We start from the raw sequence: 19,091 nt of genomic DNA on the forward strand, positions 1-19,091 counted from the left end.
CCACTTATTTACTTTTGAGCACAATTTCTGCACCACATAGGTCTCACTTTATTAATGTTTACACTACCATTTTATTGGACCAATTCAGGTTACATAAGGCCACTTTATGGTTTACAGCTTCATAAAAATTAAGTCTTACAGTTTCCAAGTTACATTTTACACATGCCTGGTAAGGGACACATCATACGCATGAACTACTAAAGCTTTTGTGTTCAATGTCTGATTATACATTCAGTATCAATGAAAAAAATATCAACATGAAACATCATAAATTACAAAAGAAACAATTTTATTGAAAGTAAGGCACGATACAATCATTATATTGTAAAGTGTCAAACTACATTGAACCAGTTAGATTCTGATGATTGCCTCTCAAGTCTGAATCAAAGGACAGCAAAAAGCAATTCCTAAATCTGTTCCTGGAGGACCACATATTTGGATGACTGAGTGTACTCTACTATAATAACAATCTGATGAGTTAAAGCATAGAAACGTTTAAATGGTGTACTGTTCGAGAAGGGTACGGGCCTCTAGAAACAGGTTTTGGACTAAGAGCTAATGTCAGGTACTGTAAGTGCTATATTTTTGCAGCATTTCCTCCTTATGTAGATTCCTTTCTCAGTTACAGTTTAGTGTAGCGTATATATTTTTTCCCAGAAGGCACATCTTTGGTGGTAAACCCAGCTGGGAACAGCTTTTTGGCCTCTTCTTCTGAGAGGGAAGGGATGACCATGACCTCCTGACCAGGCTTGATAAAGAAAATAAAATACACTTACTATATTATTATATTTAAAATCAAACAGACCATTAAAACTGTTTATTAAAGAAATGATGTAGAAAAAAACAGAAATCTAGCTGTAATACAAACATACCTTCCAGTCCACAGGTGTGGCCACCTTTTTGGTTGCCGTCAACTGTAGAGAGTCTATGACACGGAGAATCTCATCAAAATTGCGCCCCGTAGTGGCCGGATAGAGAACGGACAGCTTTAGTCTCTTATCAGGACCGACAATAAAGACCTGAAATATAGGACGTATAGAAAAAAATTGGTACATTCACTCAATTTCAGCTTTGTCCAGTGTCTAAGCTGGTGATCTCAAGATGCTAACCATATTCAAAGACTCTTATTTTTGACAGACAGTGTGTGTGGCATGTTTGTTACAAAGTGACAGCAGATTACATTTTGGATTGTAAAAAGGAAAGCACTGTAAGTAACTTCCAGTTGCCATGGATGTCGAAATGTCAAGTTCTGTGCGTTTGTCAGTTCGTTCTCAGTTTTGATGCGAGTTTCATCATAGATGTATAACTGCTGCTAAAGTACATAAGGCGAAGAGGTGCCATCAAGCGTTTCAAGAGCTTTAAACAGTATCTTCTACAGCTGAATAGCTTCACTTTTTTGACAAATGGCAATAAACCTAGTATTGTTTTACAGTATATGTGCCTGTATGAATTAGCATAGTGTATTTACCTTTTTTCGAACACGGAAGTAAGTGATGTGACGCATTTCCCTTCTTTGTGCAAGACTTCTGATTCAATAGCCAGCCGGTAGAAAACAGTGTCGTGGGAGCACGCATAAAACATGATTTAAACAGTTAATATTTACTACAACTGCCACGTACGAACCAGTGTGAGGATGAAATTAAGAAGTGGCTTGATATATGAAGATATATTCAATCATTACGTGTTGTTGATCGGAGGTGACGGGTCTTCAATGCGCAAATATAAAACCACACAGACATACCAGTATCTTTACAATGGTCAAGTGTTTGTACATGGAATTTACCAAGACTTCGTTTTTTTTTCAGGGGATGGTTTAAAATGTCACAACTGTCCCTCTGGTGTGAGGTTTTTCTAAACAGTAATTTTTAATGGACTTGTTTATGGCGACACATCAAGCTTCTCACGGTCTGACACCATCAGCTGTATCATCCTCATTCAACACATTGTAACTTAAGTTATTTGAACAAACTATAATAAACATATTAAACTACTACATGTATTGAGTATTGTTTTCGTTTTATGAAAATATTATTACATCGCTTCTTACGCACTAGGTGGAGACATGAGCTTTTGAAATTATTTGCTGTACTTTTTAAAGTATTTGCTTTTTCATTTAAAACATAACAAAAGTATGCGCTAACACATTACGAACTATTATAAACATTAAATAAGCAGATTAGGTCGTATATACTCTGTACTGTAATCGCATTTTTGTAATAATATATAGTAGCAGAATAAATAAACACTTTTATCAGCATATTTAGTTGTTTTTAAACAATTATTGTATTTATGGCAGTTTCTATGAAAGGTTTTACTGGATGGATTTGTAAATACAGATCATGAGTGCATGTGCACCACATAAACATTCAGTTCTTGTGCGTGGATTATGGTTAATACTAATGTTTTGTAGAGATTTACTGCGTTTGTATTAGCCATTATGGCAACCCTTAACTGCACAAATTATGTCAGTCTTTCTGGATTTCATAATAAACATTAAACAGCCAGTCAAAACGGCACACTTGTGTCCTTCGCAATAGACTACCATTAGCTTTAGTGGCTCACCATAAGTCATAAACAAGAAAGCTCAAAGATGACGGCGCCCACATTTACATCAAAAAACAGGTGGATAGTAGTGGCTGTTTAAGTTGTTTTGGCAATTCCTACACTTGTGCATAATCTCGCAATCAAACTTGCATATTACGCCTAATGTCATCCAGTAACATATGGGACGTTCCTCTGTTTTGAATAGACCCTTACTGTTTGTACACAATGATGACGTGGGAACGCATGCGTGCGCATTTTGGCAACGGAAGTATCGCAAGAATCAACAGTGAAGCAACACAGTCAGACAAAGTTATTTTATAAAGTTAACTTGTCAACTTTTTCAACACAGCTTCCAGATCCGTGTACTATAGTGGAGTGAATAGAAGACGTTAGCAGATGGCCAAATATAAAGTGGCCAAATACATGAAGAGTTTCATTGCAAAACGAGATAATAATTTTTCAGAAATCTCGTTTTTTGGTTGTGCATTCCAATGAATTTCAATTCAACTACAGTTGATTTGTTTTGATTTAAACCTTCATAACTTACAAAGTACAGCTAAGTAGCACCACAAAACAAAATAATAACATGATAACATAATAATAAACATTGACAAAAATGTTAAAAATGGATTTCTCTCGTTTTGCAACAAAACTCTTCATATATACGACGTATATTAGTATATAAAATTAGTGCAATCAAAGTGATTGACATACAGCACAGTTGACTGGACAGCTCGGTATGGACGTGAAACACAGGCGATATGTTTTTACAGTAGTCACACGCAGTGGTTAGCAAAGCTTCGGCTGTTTTTTAGTTACCTCACCAAAACATTTATTTAAACGTGTACCGACCCGAGGGAGGCGAAAGGCACGGTTTGGATTTTTACAAAGAACCGTTACATCCCTGATACAGTACGTGACTTAAGAGCAAAATGATATGATTCATGTTCGGCAGGCATAGGGGCTTTGGATGCGTTACACGTAGCAGAAACTCAACAGAAATTTAGTCGAGCAGATCAGTTTCACAATCACTGCCTATTGCAACATGTTTACTGGCCAAAACCATAAACCGTCATCTCACTGAAGACCTGTCACATGTCTACTTATGCAAACATTAACTTTTTAATGTTATTGTTTAACAGCAGTCAATGATCTATTGTGTACAGCAGGGCTTTTCAAACTTTTTGATGCAGGGACCCCCACACGATGAACCTTTCCTAAAGGAACCCCTTTCCTAAAATATATATTAAGACACATTTAAACTGCTAGATAAATAGTAAATGTGATATTATAAAGACAGCAAACACTTTTCACACTTTTTTCCTCTTAAAATTTTCTGGTGACCCTTTGGAACCAGACCCCAGTTTGAAAACCTTTTATATACAGTAATATGCAGCTAAATCCTACTGTGGATATTGACTAAAGGTAAATAATATAGCTCATATTCTGAAGCATGCTTGTTATGGAAACTCACACAGCGGGCAGTGAGGGGCATCCCATCTTTGTCCCTCTCATCAGGGTCCAGCATCCCCAACAAGACCGCCAACTCCCTCTTATCATCTGCTATGATTGGATACGGCAGGGGACTGCATGTCTTCTCTTGATTAAATGCCATAATATCCTTAAGAGAACAGAAAAAGGTTTTCAATTTATAATCAATTTAGTATTTGTCCATTTACTACAAGGCTAAACATAAAGGACTGCCTGGTGGCCCGGGGCAAGCGTGAGAGACGTTCGGGCCAGTAAAAAGTATTGTCACTTGCCCGATCGGGCCAGTGCTTCACCCTCTGTAATTAAAATATATTTTTTATAAAATGTATATTATTTAACATCTTGAAAGCAGACGCGACGAAAGAAACAATGCAGTATAAAATGTATTTTCAGATGTATTTAGAGCATCACTTTAGAATATGCAGACCTCTGCATACTTAGAGTGTTGTGGTTAGAAAAGCTGAACTTTTTAGTTCACCCTGACCGCTATCACATACTGTGGGAACTGAGTGTCTGGTTTATTCACAGGAACCCAGACACACAAGCATTAAGCCAAAGGTGTGCGTGGGTGTAAAAGTTTTGTTCAGGTCCAGTAAAAGGGTCAGAGTTTACAGACAGCGAATAAAAAAAAACTTCAGACTTGGCAAAATCAGGATTTACAATACAAAGAGGACGTACAACACAAGCTACTTTTTATGTCCAAATGAATGTTTTTACATGCTACGATGACGCTTTTGGCCCAATTCAGACCTCTGGTAAGCCAGATGTCCTGTCCAGGGATCAGGGACAGATGAAGAATTTTTAAAACAAACAAGCTGAAGAAATTCTCTTTTGGGACTGCAGTGAATTTTCTTTGTGTGTTTTTTTTTAAGAATACACACAATTGATCGGATATTCGAGCATATATTTTCCAAATCAATGAATCAGTCATGCACTGAAGTATTCATGCTTTTACTGTATGTAAACTATTAAAAATAAAGGTGCTTAATAAATTCTTTACAGCGTTGCCAATGAAGAAACATTTGGTTCCTCAAAGGTTCTTAGAAAAAACTACTTCATACCTTTTTATAATCTCAAAAAAATCACTACAAATAACATTTTTTTGAAACAGTTCTTTGGATGTCAAAGGTTCTTAAAAACTTTTGTTTTTTATTGTAGTTGAAGTTGTTTATTGTAGTGAATTAATCATTTAAAATAAAAATTCTTAAATCAATTGCTGCAACAGAAATAAAGTTTTAGTTTGTTTTATCCGTGTTATATAAACTATTAGCCATCACATGCAGGAAACTTGTAAACCAACCAGATAAGAGTTGCTGATTCTTTTGTGGTACGTGTATGAAAGTACGCACGCATACAAACCTCACTCCATTTACGGTGGTCCTCAACACTGTCGATAGACAGCGCGATCATCTTCACGTCGCGTTTCTTAAACTCATCACTGAGCTTTGCAGCTCGGGCCAGCTCAGTCGTACATACTGGAGTAAAGTCACGGGGATGCGAAAACAGGATACCCCATCTGAAGAATAAAAACAAGCAAGATTTAAAATGACACTGAAGTTTTCATGTGTAAAAAAAATCAAGTGTAAAAGAACAAGAAATGCAGGGTGTTCAGGATCGAGAAGGGCTGTGTATCGGCAAGAATATCACGATGCGATATGCATCATGATACCTGGGTTGCGATGCAATATAATGTGATACTGTAAATTGAGGTGATATTGGAATATTTCCTATTGGAACACACACCACCATATGCCAATCTAAGCAAAATAAATCGTGGCGCACCCATATGCTAGTACTTCCTGGCACGGTTTAAGTTTAAAGATAAGAAGTATGCTATCTAGTGGTCAGGATGTAAAGTCCAATCAAAACAACTGCTATGAATCTTGTATGATTTTTATTTTTAAAATATCGACATTGCACTTCCGAGATACTCACATGTGACTGCTTAATCTCAATCATAGGACTGTAAGAAAATACAATCACCGCCTAGAGATTCATGATAGGTTTTGTTCCCAGTCAAAAGCAACAAGTCTCCAGTAAAAGCTAAACAGTGTCTGGAGATCATCTGTGAGATTATGGCAACATCTCACAAGATTCTCAAGGGATAGAGGAGATTTACTCCCTACAGACATAAATTTAACCAATTAATGTCTTAAACATTCCTTTATCTGGGAATTTCTGTGAAACCCCCATTACTGGATAAAATATCATATTTAATCCACTGGTTTGACCACATGCCTTGCACTTTATTCATCCCTGCTGCTTCGGCTAAAAAGGTTTTTCAGTATTGTTTTGGTAAAATGCATAGGACAGCACTTCTTTTTCAAAAGACGGAAGAGCTGTGGTGACAACAGTGAAAGCTATCAGACAGATAACCACAACAAAAGTTCCCTTTTGTTCACGGTGTTCCAGTTAAATATCAGCCTTAAATAAAATGATATCCCTTAATACAAGTACAAGACTTTTTAAAGACTTTAATTCAGACTAATGTTGAAATTGGGAAATGCAGAATGAAGGATGCCAAATACTTTTTCTGCATGACTATGCAACAACAAGCATGTGATGATGAATGGTTGGTCTTCTGCTTTCTCATTTAAAGTTTGACATGAAATGGGGACCACAGACAGACCCCTTCTTTGTTAAATAACACATCTGGGCCATTTAGGGACAGTTGCGCAACCTGAATATTGTTGGTTGTTCAGGCCGGATCATTGACCCTGGGGCGCTTAACAACACATTAACGTGTAAACTAACATGATTTCTTAAATAAAAACTTTTTGGGGTTTGGTTACCCATTATGTCGATTTACAGGTATACTTTATGTATGTCTAAGTAAAAGAGCAAGTACAATTGATGTATAAAGTACATAAAGTTTATATAAAAATCCCTCCAGTGCCATAATTTATAAAATAATGACGCATGCTCAAATCTAAACAATACTAACCTTGTTATACCAGAAGAGTCACAGTGACTGGGCATATTTTATCCTCCTCCTCCAAAACATTTAAAAAAAAACTTATACCAGCAATACTATCTAGACTTTACCTGCTTTCTACTGCAATAAGGTGTCTGTCATAAAAACTTATGATATTGTCAAGGCTCTTGCTCTGTGAACAGTATATGAAATACTTTTACAACAGTTTCCCTGACATAATAAAATGCATACATATTGTTACTGCATACAGAAAAGAAATCATACACGCAATGTTTTTGTCATAAGGCATAAAAAGAAGGTTTGTGCTTAAATAACTTCCTGATAGCAGAATACTTTAGCTTACATGCTCTTGATATCACTTCTTATATGTTATATTAAAAGTCTAGGCTGCGATAAATAAATAAATAAATAGGTTAATTACTGACAGGTTATAGAGTTTTATATTATAATTAGTAGCTTGTAACGCTATAAACTGGCGTGTAATATTTACATTGAATTTATTAATTCAGCAGAAAAAGCGATTTACATTAGTAAACAGTTTGACTTACGCACACTGACGTTACAAACACTACGTTCAAAAGCATGAATAGTATTAAATAGTTTTGATATTTTCCAATACCATAGTGGTGTTCAGTTCAGACAATCTTATATCACCATCACCTGATTCTTTTGTGACTGGCTGCGTGTGTAGGCGTACGCTAACCACATTAAATTACATCGGACCCAGCTAGGCCTACACCGCGACACAACAATTAGCATATTTACTTACGAATTTCCCAGGAATTCATGGAAGTGTATCTTGCCGATAGTAGTGTCTGCTTCAAAATTAGGAAGCACATCTCCCAACAAAATTCCTGGCATGACTGTTCTCTCCACAGCTCCTCTTCAGCCTAAACCTTGTTTGCAGTTGGCACGTGTAACCATTGGCAGCCGGAGTTTATACAGTACAGGAAGCGCCGATCCTCGTGTGGGCAGGGCGACGTTTATGATTGGATAAAATTTGTTACGCATGAGTTCAAGGATTAAACATGTTTTTTAGTTTACTGGTTATTTTAACATATGTAAGACGAACACTGTTGTTACACATTTAAACAAAACCTGTTTTTATGACAATATGCAACATTAAATTAGAAATTAATTTCAAATAAAAAAATAACAATAAATAACCTGAAGTGCATAACTTAAGAACATGTCATTTTCCAGTAAACTGTCTTTAAAATGGACATCCAAATTAATATTGTTAGCATCATTGCTATTTCATGATTAAAAATACTTTCAGTATGACAATGACTATAATAATATTTCATGTAACTTCAATATTGCACCAGCAGCTTGAATGCAGAATATATAAATAAAAGTAAAAATAAAGAGAAATCCCTTAGAAATACAGTTTTTCTTCTTCAATAAACTCTTTATTGAATAGTGCACATAGCATAAGTGACTTTAAACATCAAATAATGTTACAATGTATAATTATTATAGTATAGTATATAAGAAGAAACAATTGTTATAGAATATAAAAGAGTACATCTGTTTCCATACAACTATTCCTTTGAGGACAAGGACAATAGTATATGTTAACGTTCTTCTAATGTGTAAATTATCATTAAATGGGGTATTTCTCCTATTACTGTACTGTATAGACGGTTTCATCAGACGCTTGTGCGTTGACGCGATACGCATCTGGTCCGAACTTTACTTCCGGTTTCAGTTGCTAAACTGAACTCTTGAACAATACCTCGTCCAAAATAACAAATGTTTTGGTTTCCGAAGTAATCTATGTGTTGTTTATTTTGCTTGTTTTATAAATAAACTACGCTTAAAGTACTTTGTTGTTATTTATTTTTAGCGGAGTTTACCGGAAGTTACGTGTTGACCACGAAAGCCGCTTGTTTATGTTTTTACTGCTGAAACCGTCTCAGGTTTAGGTGATAAACCATTAATTACCCTCATATATTCTATAGTGGTAAAAATCTTGTTATAGTTTATAAATTTCTCACCAACTAGATTTCCATTGTTCTAAGAAATCCTTAAAATTATTTTAGTTCCACATAGGGGACCATGTCGAGGGAGTGGATTCAAAATGTAGAAGTTTTATACACGCGATATAGCCAAAAGCTATGCAACTTTTAGTAAGATTTTCTGCCTCTATAATATAATATATCCCCAACTATTATCACTGGTGGTAGAAATAACCAAGAATTACTGGAGGAGGACTATCAAGTATTTTACTGCAACCATTTCCACCACTGGTGATTATTAAAGACATAATTTTTCTATTATCTGTATTTATATAGCTGGAAATGAACACGCAGTACTGGTTGAATTTTTTGCTATATCGATATCGATGGTCAGGAAATTGGAGGGGTACTCCACCGAAGAGAAGGTGCAGTGTCAGATCCAAGTTAAACCTCTAGATGGCAGTAATGCACTCCTAAATGCGATTTGCCAATAAAAGAAGAGAGCTGCTGTTTGAAGATGGCGCTGTACGGTGCAACAGTCCGATCGCTTCGTTATTACCTTTAAAACCATGATCTGAAAACCAGACCCTTTAAAGATTTATTTAAACACTGAAGACACTCTAATAATATTATACGAACGTTTCTTGGCATAAGTGAAGTAAAATGCCTTCACCTAAAGCGCGGAACAGCCCTGGGCGCAGCGTCCCGTCTCCCGGTGGAAACGGACGCAACGAGTTCATTTCTCTGAGCCGAACTCCCCCGCCGCACCTGCTGCAGAGACAGGGCTCCGACCCCACATCTGCTCGGCTCCGAGCCTCCGAGAGCCCCAGCCGACGAAGGGGATCGAGTTCGTCTACCTCCTCCACCGGCGGGCAGCAGTTACCGGAGGAAGACTGTATGAAATTAAACCCGTCTTTCATTGAAATAGCGCTCAGCTCTCTGTTGGCCATCGACCTGTGGCTGTCGAAGCGTCTCGGTGTGTGCGCCTGCGAGGACTCATCATGGGGCAGCATGCGGCCGCTCATGAAGCTCATCGAGATCTCCGGTCACGGGATCCCGTGGCTTGCCGGTGCCGTGTACTGCCTGTATAAAAGCGACAGTGCCGCCGGTCAGGAGGTCATGCTGAACCTGCTCATGGGTAATGCACTCTTTAATCATTTGCTCGCCCTCATGTCATTTCTCAGACCTGTATGATTTTTCTTTAGCAGTACAGCCGTGGCCAAAAGTTTTGATTATGACACAAATATTCATTTTCACAAAGTTGCTGCTTCAGTGTTCTTTAGATCTTTTTGTCAGATGTTACTATGGTATATAATTACAAGCATTTCATAAGTGTCAAAGGCTTTTATTGACAATTACAGTAAGGGGTCCAAATTTGCAGTGTTGTTGACTCTTTCTTTTTCAAGACCTCTGCAATTTGCTCTTGCATGCTGTCAATCAACTTCTGGGCCACATCCCATTCTTGCATAATCAATGCTTGGAGTTGTCAGATGTTGCGGATTTATGTTTGTTCACTGTCTTGAGGATTGACAACAAGTTCTCAATGGATTTAGGTCTGGGGAGTTTTCAGTTTTGTTCCCTAAGCCACTTAGTTAACACTTTTGCCTTATGGAGAGGTGCTCCATGCTAAAAGAGGCATTGTTCATCACCAAACTGTTTAAAAGGCGGGTAGACAAACAAAAAACCCACAAAGTTAACTGGCATTTTTAATAAAACCATAGCAATCAACAAACTTACTGTTGTCTCACTACCAGAACTACAATGTAACCCTAATATGTAGTAAAACAAATATAATCTGCCAAAAATAGTAGTTGGTTAATTTGTTTTTAAGGGGAGTTTCGGATCCATTATAATTTTGTTGCTACAATGCTGGTAAAAAACTTTATCACACTAGTCTCACCCAACATTACACCAACATTTATATTAATGAAATTCTTTCCCACATGAACAATTCCAGCAGTAATACTTACTATAGTAAACTGTAATCAAACTTCTAGATGCTAAAATGTTTTGAAACCCTACCATAAATGTTAAATGTAGATGAAAATCGAGCAGGACCAAAACATTTTACAGCGGATCGCTCTGAAAAATGTTAAGCGACGTCGTCAAGTATTACAACAGCAATGACAGTGTGATAAATTTAACAAAGTATATATTAGTATAACTTTGGGATTATCGCAAAAAAAGCTCTGTGTTTAAAGGTGTAGCGGAGGATTTTCTCGAATTTTAGAAAAGAACCGCCTTCTCCACTTTTAAAAAAATGCAATTGCGCAACACTCCTGTCCTGATTGACAACTAGGAGGACCAATAGTCTTGATGATCCACGCGGAAAAAGAAAATCCTCCGCAATACCTTTAACTAAAGTTTTTGACAATTACAAGTTTTGTTCAACAATCTTTACAGATGAATACAAATCTTGTGAATTTGATTAACTCAGAACCTGAATTCCAGCCACATTACATTGTAAAGTATGGTGGTGCAAAAATCTATATATTGGGATGTTTTTCATACTATCGTGTTGGGCCTATTTATTGTATACAGGGAAACATGGATCAGTTTGAATACATCAGAATACTTGAAGAGATTACGTTGCCCTTTGCCGAAGACGAAATGCCCCTAAAATGGGTGACAACAACCCCAAACACACAAGCAAGAGGGCAAAAGAGAAAAATGTTGACACTGCTATTTTTTGAACCGAAAACCGCCACAGGCCAATCGTAAATTAGCAACCGTAACTAAGCGCATGAGGTCTGTCAAGCTTTCGACCGAGGGAAACATGCCAAAGCATTGTGCGTATGGATTGTGTAAATCTGATACCCAGGTATCCTAAAAGTTTGGACGGGGTGGTAGAATATTTTCCCTGCCCAAAACCTAAAACCAAAGTGGAGAAACGCCAGATGTAGATCAAGCAGTGTGGAAGGCTTCATTCACAACAAGATTAACAAAAACACCTACGTTTATGTTAGCTAGCTAGCTAACCCAGTACATCATTACATGGAAATGGTTCTTTGTTTATAATGCATATATTTAAACGTAAAATAAGATGATTAAAGGCAAGACGGAGGCTGACTGACATACTTTAAAAAATATTTATGCATTTTGTTACTGGACTACTGCCTATACCTCTGAGTACCCCAATCTGACCGCGGCTCTCCCTGGGTTAGTTCTATAAGCGGGAGATAGTATTCATTGCAAAGTGGTCAGGCTGATGTCTTGTGTTTATTTCACTGTTTGGTTTATAATTATTAGAGTATTTTCACAAATTTCACTTACCCTGCTTTGCATGAATGAAGCTGATCCTTAATTTGTGTGTTTCCCATTTGATTCTTCAATTATTTTCTAATCGGTTGCATATTATGTTGTGGATATATCCCTCGGATGCATACTGCAGTCCCTCTTTGTCTTGCTCTCTCAGATATATCACCTGTTTGCCAAAAATACCTACTTATCTTCTTGGGAATGTCAGACACCGGTGCATACATACTGTAATAGACTTGTCAGGCATGAAAGCTTGACAGGCGTAGCAACAGTAACTGGAGGGCGGGGCTGTGCTTTGGTTTGGAATTGAATGTGTAATGTTTTCAATGCATTTTGAAATAAGTAAATAAACTCTATTCATAACATTTTTGCACTTTATTCACTCTTATAAGGACACTGCTATATTTAACACCCTTCAACTTTTAAGTCATCCTTCAACACTCAGATCAGTCATATATCTTGTAGTCCTGCTATGGTTGGTTTAGATTTTGATTTCTTATTGTGCATTTTCTTGTCTTTCCTATCATTTTCAGACTCATTATCTTCTCTGATGTAAAAAGCCTATCATAACCCCCTTTCTTTTTACCCTTTGCAACCCCCCCACCCTTTTCTTTTGGACTATACATTCACTCATTCAAGTGTCTTCTTAAGTTCCAGAGAAATGGCCAGGTGAGGCAGATGTCTATTCATCTCTGCTGTGCATTATTCATGTGGGGTTTTTGCCAGGGCTATTAAAATGCAACAGGCTTGTTATGCGTTTATTCCTTGTAACTTTGACGTCCCATTTACTAACATGACGGGTTTTAATGTGACAATATACTAAATAGCCTGTCCAGCTTGTTTGTGAAATGTGTTATGTGTAAGGCCTGGCAGACCTGCTTAATCTTATTCCTGAGGTAATCTGTCACTGCACATTTATTTATATGTTTCAAAGAGGCATCTGTTAAATTGTGTATAAATAATTTAGTTTGTGTTGAAATCGAAGCTGCTTTAAAGGGATAGTTCACCCCAATCTAAAAATCCTCTCAATGTGTACTCGGGTGATTCTCACGAAAACTTGGTTTTAAAAATGTCAAGCATGAAAATGTAAAAATTGCTTAAATTTACTTTTTTCCCACCAGACATTGAAAAACAAAGTCTGGAGTAAATGGGAACATTAATTTAAAAAACTTTTACTTATCATTTAACACTTTTTGTAACATAATTTAAAAAATTTGTCCTAAAAAATCTCATTACCGCAACAGTCAGAAAACATCAACACTGACATATTTTCAAAATGACATGACAAACCTGAAAGAACATAATTTGGAGATTCTGCACATGCATTTAAAATCAAAGTATTATGCTTCTATTAATTAAATTAACATTTAATAAGCATCTGTTGCGGTAATGAAAATCAAAATGTCGTGTAAGCATTCTGACAAGACAATATTTCAAATTAACTGTAAAAAAATGATCTGACCTGGTAGCCATCTTGAAGTAACTGGTCCATGTGCTTGGTCACTCAAAATCAAACTTTATTAAAATTCTGTATGTGTGCTTAAACTGTTCTCAAAAAGTGTTGCGGAGGATGAGAACATCAGGCATGGACACATAATTTTCCTAATTTTTCTTCATTATTATTATACATGAATATTCAGTAAATATTTTTTCTGTCATCTAAAGTAGTCTAGCAAAACATCCATTTATTATTTTTCTTAATATTTTTGTGTTAATTTTATTAAATTACAACATAACGCATGTTCAAACACAGCCGGACACATTGCGGTAATGAGAATTTCAGCAGAAAATGAGATAAAATTTACAATTATAAATTCTTATGTTGAAATCACACATTGTGCAAGGTAGAACACAGTATTGTGTTAATTCTGATGCTTTTTATTGTTACTATATTACACATTTTAAAGCTAAAATCATTAGTGCCGTGGTGTTTCAATGGTTTCGTGAGAATCACCCACTCACCCTCATATGTGACTTTGAAAAAAACTGTCTGTCATTCTCCATAAAGGGTCTGCCAAATGCATAGATGTACATGATATGTTTGCTAAATGTCCATCTGAATTCTGCTATTCTGGTTGTGCAGTCTCTCACAGTGTTTGTTTCTGTTTTTTCTATTATTCAGCATTGCTTCTGGACCTTGTGCTGGTTGGTGTTGTCAAGGCCGTAGTGCGGCGTCGACGTCCTGCCCATAACCGTATGGACATGTTTGCCACGTTTTCTGTGGACCGCTATTCCTTCCCATCGGGCCATGCCACACGTGCTGCAATGTGTGCCCGCTTTCTTTTGGCCCATCTGGTGCTGGCAGCCCCACTTCGGTTTCTCGTTCTGCTCTGGGCCACTTTTGTCGGTTTTTCAAGGGTTCTCCTTGGACGCCATAATGTGACGGATGTTGCATTTGGTTTCTTTATGGGGTACTGGCAATATAATTTGGTTGAGATGCTGTGGTTGTCTCCACTTACGTTCCAAAGCATGATTGGACGGCTTGACTAAGAAGTTGTGATGGCCAGCATTTTTGGGGGGCCTGTTAATTGGGATCCAGACTTAATTGGTGCCAGTATGATGGTAATGATGATGTTGTCAATATAGTCAATGTTGTTTTATGTGTTTGAATGTCACTTGAATGTAAAATATTAACCTCATTGATCATCTTCCAGCAATGTACAGGGGGTTTTATCAAATTAAGCTCTGTTATGAACAGATAAATAAGTATGAAGTAAAAGTGATGGATTGTAAGAGAGCAATGTAAAGGGGTCTTACTCCTGTTCCATCACTTCAAATAATTTTTCATTCTCAAAATATATTAACCCCACCATTATGAGTCTTATATTACACCTGACATAATAGGTGTAAACATTCAACACCAGCCAGAGTTTTATCTTTAAACAATATAAAATAATCTTTAAACATTTAAGCAAGGGATAAAGGGGTGAATTTCACTTTGGCTCCAATACCTTAAAGGTGCAGTGTGTAAATTTTAGTAGGATCTCTTTACAGAAATGCAATATTATATACATAAATTAATAATTAATGGTGTATGAAAGCCTTACTAAATGACCTGTATTGTTTTTATTACCTTAGATAAAAGTCGCCATTTTGCACCGTGATGTTTCTACAGTAGCCCTGAAAGGACAAACTGTTCTATAGAGCGCGTTTCCGTCACTAAATTTTCCCAGCCGATGACATGGTTGTCCTGTGGTGGTTACCGTAGCTTCTCTTTGCAATTTGAAAGGGGGGAGTGAGCTGTGAACTGAGCCGTTGGTTGCAATTTACAGTATCACCGCTAGATCTTGAGTTGTCCGATAGATGATAGTCAGACATATGGCAGATAGCGGGCCTTGATGATATTTTGCATGTTTGCCCATTATAGTTTTAAATTTATTATTATTATCATCATAGTTTCACATTAACATGTGCATTTCCTTGCATGAAAACTTTTATTTCCTAGTCTGGGCTTTAATGACGCACTCAGATTAATGGCATCAGTTTTAAGAAGGTTGCGGTCATGATGGGTGTTGCCCTTAAAGGATAAGTCCATTTTCTTGGGGGAAAGGTCCAGATGGTTTGCTCACAACCATGTCATCCAAAATGTTGATGTCTTTCTTTGTTCAGTCGAGAGGAAGTTGTGTTTTCTGGGGAAAACATTGCAGGATTTTTCTCATTTTGATGGACTTTAATAGAGCCCAACATTTGAATCTTGGCTCAGCACTTAACAGTTTTTTTCAGCGGAGTTTCAAGGGACTATGGACAATCCCAAACGGGCCATGGGGGTCTTGTCTGGCGAGACGATTGTCATTTTTGACAAGAGGAATGACAAATATTCACTTTTAAAGCACAACTTCTCGTCATGTAGATCCGGTCGTGATGCGCCAGCTGACCCCACGCAATGCGTCAAGAGGTCACAGAGGACGAACGCGAAACTCCGCCCCAGTGTTTACAAGTGTGTTGAAAGAGGACCGGTCCTATGTTGTTGTATGTCAACTGATACTAATTAATGTCTTTGTGGCAGTTTATTGTTTAAAATGGTCCGCAGATGTGCGTTTTATATATGTAACACGTGACCTCCCTACGTCACTACGCATTTACGTTAGGTCGCGCTGGACCGGACCTAGACGAAAAGTTGTGGTTTAAAAGTACATATTTTTTTATTTTTCTTGTCAAGGATGACAATCGTTTTGCTAGATAAGACCCTTGTGCCTCGTTTGTGATTGTTTGTGGTCCTTTGAAACTCCGTTGAGGGAAACTGTTAAGTGTTGAGTTAAGTATTAATTGTTGGTGTCCATTAAAGTCCATTTAAAATGAGAAAAGTCCTGCAATGTTTTCCTCGGGAAGCATGATTTCTTCTGGACTGGGCGGGGAGAGACATCGGCATTTTGGATGACATGGTGGTGAGTGAATTGTCTGGATTTTTCTTTTAAGAAAATGGAATATTCCTTTAAGAGTAAATCAGATTGTTTTTTTGTCCACCAATCAAGTGGCTTGTCATAAATGAGTAAATTTTTACCCTGCCCCCCGATATTATCCTGAATCGGCGATCTCACAGGTTGATGGTAAGACGATCTCACTGAGGGGCATATCGCCCAACACTACAATCTACACACTGGACCTTTAAGAATACATGGTGTCCTCTATAGTTCTGTTGAATTTAAGATATGTTAGTGTTGTATGGGGTTTCTTATTACTTTGAAACTGTGTATATCATTTGGAAAGTTATCTGTAGTTTGGGTGCAATGTCTAAATGTTAATGTTTTTCATTGGTTGTTCTGTGATGTTTGTGTCTCAAAGAATATAATTCATAAGTTTGTCTTTATTGAAATCTTTGTTGTGGCTTTGCCAGTCTCTGCAAGATTTTGCACTTTTTGACATAATCCTCATAAGAATTGGGGACAGTAAAGACAAAATTGCACTGTTTGCTGTCAAGATGAATATAAGGCAGAGGCACAGTATGTTACATTTTATAAACATCCGATATTGTTTCAACACCTACACTGTAAAAAACGTTGTTGGTTCAACTTAAAAAAGTAAGTTATCTGGTTGCCTTAACATTTTGAGTTAGTTCAACTTAAAAATATTTGTTGTCATCATTCAGTAAATATTGTTGTCAACCAATATTTTCAAGTAGAATGAACTCAAAAAAATGTTATGCAACCAGGTAACTTTCTTTACAGTGTACATACTTTACCAACAAACAAATTTCATCCTGACCATTTCTTGACTCCACAGCAATTTTGCTTTTGTTGCCCCAATACATATGGAGGGTACTGTATATCAAATGAATTTATTTTTTTGTTATTTGAGGGTTGAACCCTTAGCTGTTATAATAGAGCCATAAACCCCATGATATGCTGCAGACTAGCAATACATCAGGTGAAACGCTGTCATTATGACAGTTTGGAAACATTGGAGGTCTTCATTACGTAATAATGGCCATAATTTTCACCAAAGTTACATAACACTTCTCTAACTGAAATATAGAGAAGTGCTGTAGCAGTGCTATTATATATTGATGGTATTTGATCATAAACATGGCACTTTGATACACAATTGAACCATCATGTTTAAGTAGCATGGTATTAAAAAATGCACTGTAAATTGTACATGTGCAAATAAACATACCATTACTTTTTGTTTCTATCAATTAAATGTAACAGTCACTCGCTTATTGTAGCATATTACATTCCACTGGTTTACTTGTTGTCTATAAGTACAGCTATAGGCATTACTGTACTTTGTGGATTTAAAAACATATATTGGTAATACTTTATCTTACAGTGTGTGTGTGATACCAACAGAGCATGTTACTGTATTTACCAGAATATTAACCACATGCAATTTAATAAGAACTTTCTGTTTCATTCCAGTTTTTCATTGCAGTCTCCTATACACTGTAAAAAAATATATATTTTTAAGTTTAAACGGCTTAAATTAAAAATCATTTCAAATTTCTTAACTAGTTGGTAGTTAAGAAAGCCCTTTTTATTTATACTAACTCCCCACTTGTCAAGAAAGTTGAATGCCTTATTAATTCAAGTTGTTTAAACTTGAACATTTATGTGCATTAAGTAATTTTTATAATGTATAGACTTTATGGGCAATAGCAGACCTCTATATATGACCCAATCGATTGACATGTGTGTTTGTATGGAAAAACCTTTACACACAGACACAAACTTGCTAGAATGGTTTAAAGTAAGAGAGTTTTACCTAGACTTAGTATGTAACAGATCAAACACTGCCATTGGCCAATCATATGGCTTGCTCTTCCACTGTGGCTTTGTTTTTTCCTCTGTTACTGTATATTTCTTCTCTGACAGCTCATGCTTTCAAGATAATCAGTAATAAGTTTCTGGTGAAGGTCGTGGGTGTTTTTGACTGTTTTATAAGACCCGCTGCACTTATTTTCTTTTTAATAACTTGGTTACTAAAAGAACAGCCTTTGTTGTTTGTGCAATATAACAAAATGACAGACTGCATAAAAAAATGATGCAGTCAAACTGCAATAACTTTGTGATGTTTTGCATTTGTTTGCTGGGGACCATGTGAATGAGCTTTCTTTCATTTTTTTTTCCAGATTTTTTATATTCTCTTGACTGAGTGGTACTGTCTAAAGTTGTTTTAAATGGTTTCACCAGCTATTACAATACACGTTATCATCTGACATTTGACCATTGTATAGTCTGCAGTTTAAGGTGGCAATGTAAATTCATCAATTGAATACACAAGCTAAATGTGGTAGATGTTATGATTGTTTACTATTTTTGTGATGTCAAACATACTATACATAAACCATAATGTAATTGCAGTTCCAAAATAAATGTGGAATTCAGTGCCTCTGTGTCTTGATGTTAAGGTACAAAGCTAATCCCTTATGGAAATTAACCATGTTTGTGCACCAGGCTGGAGAC

General features: G+C 36.6%; 2 protein-coding genes across 2 annotated transcripts; one reads left to right on the top strand and one right to left on the bottom strand.

Moving 5' to 3' along the window:
* Window positions 1–268: 268 nt before the first annotated feature.
* prdx6 (peroxiredoxin 6) lies at window positions 269–7,908 on the bottom strand. The gene is made up of 5 exons (XM_055186507.2): window positions 7,740–7,908; window positions 5,395–5,551; window positions 4,019–4,165; window positions 873–1,019; window positions 269–748 (listed from the first exon to the last, which is right to left on the bottom strand). The coding sequence occupies exons 1-5, from the start codon at window positions 7,829–7,831 to the stop codon at window positions 623–625; spliced, it is 669 nt and encodes a 222-aa protein (XP_055042482.1). The 5' UTR covers window positions 7,832–7,908; the 3' UTR covers window positions 269–622.
* A 1,497-nt stretch (window positions 7,909–9,405) lies between these two features.
* On the top strand, window positions 9,406–15,730 carry plpp6 (phospholipid phosphatase 6). Its single transcript, XM_055186712.2, has 2 exons — window positions 9,406–10,069; window positions 14,312–15,730. Exons 1-2 carry the CDS (start codon window positions 9,595–9,597, stop codon window positions 14,677–14,679), a joined length of 843 nt encoding a protein of 280 aa, XP_055042687.1. The 5' UTR covers window positions 9,406–9,594; the 3' UTR covers window positions 14,680–15,730.
* The last annotated feature ends 3,361 nt before the right edge of the window (window positions 15,731–19,091 follow it).

This window comes from Misgurnus anguillicaudatus, chromosome 18, assembly GCF_027580225.2.
Source record: "Misgurnus anguillicaudatus chromosome 18, ASM2758022v2, whole genome shotgun sequence".
NCBI lineage: Eukaryota > Metazoa > Chordata > Actinopteri > Cypriniformes > Cobitidae > Misgurnus > Misgurnus anguillicaudatus.

What these genes read in the sequence shown, in the direction of transcription:
- prdx6 (XM_055186507.2), bottom strand. Translation starts at nt 7,831, where the DNA reads ATGCCAGGAATTTTGTTGGGAGATGTGCTTCCTAATTTTGAAGCAGAC. An exon ending in ACCACCGTAAATGGAGTGAG is followed by an intron (nt 4,166 to 5,394) that starts GTTTGTATGCGT and finishes TGTTCTCTTAAG; the next exon opens with GATATTATGGCATTTAATCA. An exon ending in CCACACCTGTGGACTGGAAG is followed by an intron (nt 749 to 872) that starts GTATGTTTGTAT and finishes TTCTTTATCAAG; the next exon opens with CCTGGTCAGGAGGTCATGGT.
- plpp6 (XM_055186712.2), top strand. Translation starts at nt 9,595, where the DNA reads ATGCCTTCACCTAAAGCGCGGAACAGCCCTGGGCGCAGCGTCCCGTCT. An exon ending in CATGCTGAACCTGCTCATGG is followed by an intron (nt 10,070 to 14,311) that starts GTAATGCACTCT and finishes TCTATTATTCAG; the next exon opens with CATTGCTTCTGGACCTTGTG.